Source organism: Triticum dicoccoides, chromosome 3B (assembly GCF_002162155.2).
Source record: "Triticum dicoccoides isolate Atlit2015 ecotype Zavitan chromosome 3B, WEW_v2.0, whole genome shotgun sequence".
Taxonomy (NCBI): domain Eukaryota; kingdom Viridiplantae; phylum Streptophyta; class Magnoliopsida; order Poales; family Poaceae; genus Triticum; species Triticum dicoccoides.
In genome coordinates this window covers 555821711-555828540 of record NC_041385.1, presented here as the reverse complement: position 1 = coordinate 555828540, position 6830 = coordinate 555821711, and the positions used below count along the sequence as shown (strand labels likewise).

Sequence of the window (6830 nt, the reverse complement as noted above, 5' to 3'; positions counted from 1 at the left end):
TATGTGTACTATCTTAAGCCGTGTCATCACATCATTGTAGATTGTGTTTGGAATATTCATACTTGCGGACAGCAGTTATGATTTGTGAATTCGTTTTCAGGACAAGGAGACAATGGCCTCCTTCACAAAAGAAACTACTCCATATACTTCTCAGCAGTTAGCATAGAGATTTACTTTCGTTTCCTTCAAACTCAAGATCAATACACACCAGGAATCAACAACTGAAATACGATGCACTGCAAATCAGAAACTTCTAGATCCAGCTTGAGATGTTAAAAACAAGCATCAAGGTTACCAGAGCATCGAACTAGATTACACGCAGATGTTGACAATGAGCATCCAGGTTATCAATACACCAAACCAAATCCCATGTATTTCCAAGCTTTCTGACCAAGAAAGAATCTCTAAGTTAGCACGATGAGCTAAATTAGGCCACCTCCATTTCTGCACATTCAGAAGCATCCAAGTGCTCAGCTTGATCAATAGCGCCAACGTTGTCACAATCAGCCTGCATTTCGTACGATTGCAACAAAAAATTCAGCAATGTGATAGACAATTAGACATGGTACAGACTAAGCAACATTTTGACAGGAACCAGGTAACATGTTTACCGGAACAGGGGTGGTCCGGCCGGCGCCCCAGCCGAGCAGGCGGCCGAGGGCGTCGGCGAAGGCGCGGTGGGCGAGCCTCCTCTTGGTCCGGGCGACCGAGCCGGCGTGCTGCACCAGCGCCGCGCAGCCGGGGAACCGCTTCCCCGCCCTGGCGCCGACCCCCTCGCACACCAGGCACAGGAACCGCCCCGTCTCCCGCTCCGCCTGGTAGAACCCCCTCAGGCCCGCGTCTTTCTCCAGAAGCTCGTCGAAGAACCGGGCCACATCCCCTTCCTCTTCCTCCCCCTCCTCCCCGTCGTCGTCGTTATCGGCGTGCTCTCCAAATAATGCGCGGCACGCCCTCACCGCGTCGGCCTGGGGGCACCTTGCCGGGGGCTACGCTGGCGGTTCCGCTGGGAGGCCCCAGCCCCTGCCGGCGGAGGGTTCCGCCGGAGGGCCCCAGCCCCAGGCCGCGGAGGGCGCGGCGTCCGCGGGAGAGGGCGGGTCACACGGCCAGGGTTTGTCGTCGGGTGGCGGGCCAGGAGTGGAGGTGGCGGCCGGGCGGGGTGGGGCGCCGAGGGGCTCCCACTGCGCGAGCGCTAGGGCGAGGTTCTCCTGTCGCTTGCGCTCCCGCTTCTGCTCCTTGTGCTTGCGGCGCTCCTCGCGCTTGAAGGCCGTGGACTTGGCCGCCCGGAGGCAGGGTTGGTGGCTAGGGTTTGGGGCGGGGGAGAGGAGGGAGACGCCGCGGTCGGGGTCGGACTCCATTGCCCTGGCGGCGGCGCCCGAGAGCTGCGTCAGCGTGTAGGTGCGTGCGGGATGAATGAACGAACCGGTAGCCCGATGGTGTCTGCACGCTGTTCGAGCCGAAAATCCTACACCATGTGATGCAGCTGGGTTGGGTGGCTGTGGCTTTGCCGGATGAAGCCGTGGAGTGTGTACCCAAAACAGAGGAGCACGTCATAAATCGTGATTCTGAATCAGATCACAGGTCTGAATCATAAAATCTTAACTGTTAGAATCAGAATCGGATCAAAGCTCTGATGATAAGATCGCATATCGTAAAAATCTAATCTTAACTATCAGAATAATAGAAACGTATGTAGATTCTAGTGACAAAATCATAGAATCGGAGAGCTTAGTTTGGATCGTAAAATCGTAAATATCTGATTTCAGAGAAGTTTTGATTTGTCCATCTCCTTCCTGAAAGGAAACCGCCGTGCCAGCCTTTGCACATAGAGTACATGAACTTTATGAACATACAAAATATGATTAACAAAATCAGTCTCCCTTTTAAAAAAAAAAAAACACATACAGGTCCATTTTTGCAGTGCAAATACGGAATACATATAGCATCTGAACAAATCAGTCTTTCCTTTTTGAACACATACAGGTCGATTTGCGGAATATCTATCTGCTCTCTAAGCGTGTTCGAATCAAGAGCAGCTAGGTCTTTGGATGCTTAATAGCCATAAGAAAATATCTTAGTCTCAACCAACATAACAGCATCAGCAGTGTCCTAGTTGAATCACTCGTTCAATAATAATAAGTTCAGTACCAATACTTCCCCGTAAAATAACGGAGAGACGTAAAATAACGGAGAGACATGATGCACCAAGTCAACCACTTCGATAAACAGAATGTAACAAGTCAACACAAAACAAGAGTGCAGATGTGGATTACCACTTCGTTATGAGAATCCTATGTCTTAGTTGAGAACTGAGATTATACACCAAATATATAGGCTGTTTTTTAGAGCACATCTGAAGCTCAGAGTCTCCAACTTTTCTGCATGCGAGTTGTGCTATATTTTTATATACACTATGGTGACAAAAATGTAGGGAAAGGCTGCGTACTATAGACCCAAAGTGGTCGGACCCTTCCCTGGACCCTGCGCAAGCGGGAGCTACATGCACCAGGTTGCCCTTTTTATGGTGACAAAAAAAATGTGATATACATTTTCCATCTAAAAACCAATCACCAACAAAACCTGACAGATGCAATTGCTAGACATGACATACACTGAATAAGCTTGTTTTGAAAAATACAAGAAAAAGGCTATGACATGACGAAGTCTGTCTGTCTACACAAAACCAGATAAGGCACTATATGCTGTTCCAGTAGGTAATGCCAGTATTACTGGAAACTAGCAAGACATGCATCACCAGAGAGATGCCATTTACATTGCACAGGAAATGTCTTGGGAACAAAAGGCTGACTTATATTGGAATTGCATCCTATGATACAACTGAAGATCAACTCAACGTTTTTACAGAGTAAACAGTATTACATATTTTATGGACAGTAAGATGAAGCAAACAGAAGCAATCCTGTATAGAAATACGATTTGCAACAGAGCTAAACCACTACCAACATACCTTGGGCAACATAAAGCAAATAGTACGCAAACAGGCATGTGCATCGAATTTACCAACATGCTGGATCGCTGGTAAGTGGTACCCAGCCATCACTACAACAGCAAAACAGGGCACCTCTATGCCTAACCATTGGGCGCTGGCAGTCGCAGATATAGGACTGATGTCCCCCCCAGGAATCATATCATGAATATATACTGGTCTCAAAGGAAGATATCATATCTCAGTATCCAGATAATAAGGCCTCTCCACCACCTAAATAAGCAGGCAAATAAAAACAGTCAGTAATGGCTCTGAGAAGTAAGATGAATAGAAACATAGGCAGAACAGAGTGAAGTTATGAATTACATCTGCAAATCTTATTTGGCGTGTCCTGGGAGGTTTAAGATCATTCTCCTTTGGATGTGCGGAGGCCCAGGGAGCTTGTTTCTTGGACTGTACTTGGATTCCAAGAAAAGATGGTGCAGGTGGTTTATTCTTCACAGATGGCAAATTGCGAGAAAGCCAAGAATCTGAAGGCGACTTTGGGACAGGTAACGGCATTAGAAATTGCAAAGGCATACTTTCCTTCTTGACGGCGATATTATCTTCCGAATGTACTGGAACATCCTGACTACTATCATGAGTTTTTCTATCACCCAGTTTTACTGATCCTGCGTTTCCGGAAGGTATTAATGAAATGGATTCTGGCACTTTGGCGATTGTTTTTGTCAACGTATCATTGTCTTGAACTTCCACTATGCTGTTACTTCTGACTATCTGGTGTCCTCCATGTTGAACATCACACCCTGAATTCAAAGATGCCTTTGGATCCAATGGCAGGGTCAACTGACTAGCTTCTGAATCAATACCTGAACGGTGATCCATTGAATCTTCATGCAATGTTCTATCGCCCCCTGAGCTCATGGAGCTTGATCCCTTCAAAGAACTGTGATCTGATCCAAGCAACGAGCCATGATCATGGTCTATTCCAAGTGAGCTAGAGCCATTGCTTCTACTCATTTTCTCATCTTTATCTCTTACTTCAAATGACCCATTTGCTTTACGTGATGGTGACAAGGCAACGTCGCGGCGGTAGGGAGACATGCCACCACCTATGGAGTGGCGGAATGGTGAAGACCCATCGCCAGTTTGAGAGTCACTCCAGAATGTCAGATGGTTCGACTCACTTGTCAGCTTGCTCCTCCTATCCTCTCCTTGGTTAATGTACTTCTGTTCCAACTTGTGCTTATAAACTTCCTCCCAGTATTGCTGCAATATAACAGAGATTGAGATGTTTAGAACTACCACTCCTGAAATTGTCAAGAAGCAACATAACTCTGAATTCATGAAGCATTGTTGTGTGCATCTGCTTACCCCATTAGAATCACAGCCAAGATTCTTACGTTGTGAGCTCCGGGCAAGAGGGCTCGGTGCCTTCTGGCCCCTGCCTTTGGATACCAATCCCCTGCCTCTCCCTCCCCGACGCCCCTTGCCACCCTTCATCATAGGCATTGGATTCAGTAGTAACAAGGAGGTTTTTACGCACAATCCAGGGAGCAAACCACACCCCTTGGATGCAAAACCTCGGGTACTGTGTACGTCGAAGTCGTCCTCATCCTCTTCTTCCTCCTCTTCTTCATGCTCATCGCGTCTGGGATAGTTGCAAGACAAATAATTGGGAGGCAGATTCTGGTAAGGGAGCTGGACAGGTGTTCTCCTGACGCGATCATCATCGCTGCCCATTCTCCAGTTGGCCGCAGCGGCATGCGCATGCTCGCGGGCAGAGTTGCCGGTGGAGCCAGCTACACTGGCCTTGCGGAAGGTGTACTGCGGGGAGCCCACGGCCACCGCCTGTGCGGCCGGTAGGAAGCGGTCCATCATGAGGCCGCGGGCGCCGGGCTCGGCGCTGGCGGCCGCACCCGCACCCGCGGGGCGGTCCGGCACGCCGCTGAGACCGCTGACGCTGCAGTTCACGGTGAAGGACTCTGTGCGGGAGAGCGTGTCCAGCGCGTCCGAGAACCTCTCCTCGTCATCGCCGACGTCCTCCTCCTCCTTCCGCAGCACATCAGCCACGGACAGCACGTCCGGCGTCGTGGCTTCCTTCCTCGTCGGCTCGACCTCCGCCCTCTCCACCTCACGCTCCGCGGCGCCAGTTCGGGGCACGGCGGCGGCGGCGGGGATGACGTTTGGCAGTGCGCGATCGCGCTCGCCCAGGGCGCCGTGGTAAGGGGTGGCGCCGTTCTCCTCCGGGCGCGGCTGCGAGGGCGAGTGCGGAACCGGGCGACGGGTGCGGACGCTCTTGGGCTGGCCGGGGCTCTGCTCCCAGACGAAGGGCACGGCGCCGGGGTGGCGGACGGGGCCGGAGTCCAGGTCGGCCTTGTGGTACGGCAGGCGCGCGGAGCGCAGCGGCGCGGCCAGGTCGATCCGCTTGCCCGACTCCGCCATGACGCGATCCGCGCGCATCCGCCCCGAGGCGTAGGTGGCCGGAAAAGGCTCGCTCGCTCGCTTGCTTTTGCCGCCGCGCGCGACCCGGCGGGGGAGAGTGGGGGATCTGTGCCGTGCCCGTGCCGCGGAGTGTGGCGATGGGAGACTGCGGTTTAGGTGCGGGTTTACCGGCTGCTACTGCTCCTACTAGTGCCACCACGAGGCGCGAGGGCGAGGAAGAGGCAGGCCCGCCGCCAGCCACGCTCTCCACTCCACCACGAGTGCGGAGTGACGGGTCGCGGTGGGGCGGCGGTGCGGCGTGCTATTTGCTACTCACTCCAGTCTAATGGTGCGCGTGCGGCGAGGGATGGTGACACGGGGAGTGGGTGCTCGCGTCAAACGACGGTGCGGTGTGCGGTGGGGACTCGGGAGAAAAAGTCTGCGCGATCTGCCTAAAAAGGTGATGCCAGCACCATCGGCTCCAGTGTTCGATGGCTACTCTGCTCTACTCGGTGAAGCTGTTTCTCCTCCTGTGCTCGGTGTTCAGACGTGAGCGGATCGGATGCCAAGTTATGAAGCAGGCAGGCACGGGTTGCCACTCCAGGCGCCTGCGTGTGTGTGTGTGAATTGAGTAGGAATCTGGTCGGCTCTCTCTCTTGGTTTGTTTAATCTGATGATCTGATGGAGCAGGGTTTGGTCGCCTGATAATTTGCATTTTCTACTGTTTCTACATTCTACTTTTTCACTGCGAATTTTCAGTTCTATCCTACGTTCTTCTTCGAGCAAAACAATGCAAGAATTCATTCGAGAACTTTCAGAGACGGGCCGGGCTCGTAAAATTATGAGATAAGTGTGCATTGGAGTCTGAAAAACTCTATAGTACGCATCCATGGCATGTTCCTGTGGGAACCGGCTCGTCTACCGTGCTGAAGGTGCTGAAGGCACGGTAGGGGAGCTACAGTAGCCTGCAGTGCCTCTGTGATTTTCCACTGCGCGCTACAGGCAGTGCCTCTGTGATTTTCCACTGCGCGCTACAGGAACTCATGAACAGTGTGGTGCTACAGGGTGCCCGCTACAGTACAGATTTACTACAGTAGATTCGCTACAGTGCATAGTGCTATAGGGCCCTGCAGTGTCTTCTGCGATTCCCACTGCGTGGCTACTGTAGCTCCCTGCCGTGCCCTTCAGCACGGTAGACGAGCCCGTTCCGTTCCTGTGGTGCTGGCGCCACATGGGACCTGGGGCAGCGAGGCATCAGACAAGCATACATGCCTCAACTGCACGCTGCAGGAGTACTATTGCACGCCTAACGCCTCGGGGGAGAGGAGAAGCAGCTGGAAGGGAAGGAAAATTCCATGGCCAGGTACCAGGGTACAGTCTGCATGTCACGCAGTACTACGATTATTGGAGATGGCTCTCATGCCATTACTGTTGAAATTACAACATCTAAACCACTCTACAG

The 6830-nt window shown here is 52.2% G+C and overlaps 1 protein-coding gene and 1 pseudogene across 1 annotated transcript; both read right to left on the bottom strand.

Annotated features, from left to right (window-relative positions):
- Positions 1–227: 227 nt before the first annotated feature.
- On the bottom strand, positions 228–2515 carry LOC119277047 (annotated as a pseudogene).
- Positions 2516–2787: 272 nt separating this feature from the next.
- On the bottom strand, positions 2788–5876 carry LOC119277046. Its single transcript, XM_037558255.1, has 3 exons — positions 4319–5876; positions 3311–4213; positions 2788–3217 (listed from the first exon to the last, which is right to left on the bottom strand). Exons 1-3 carry the CDS (start codon positions 5405–5407, stop codon positions 3179–3181), a joined length of 2031 nt encoding a protein of 676 aa, XP_037414152.1. The 5' UTR covers positions 5408–5876; the 3' UTR covers positions 2788–3178.
- Positions 5877–6830: the final 954 nt, after the last annotated feature.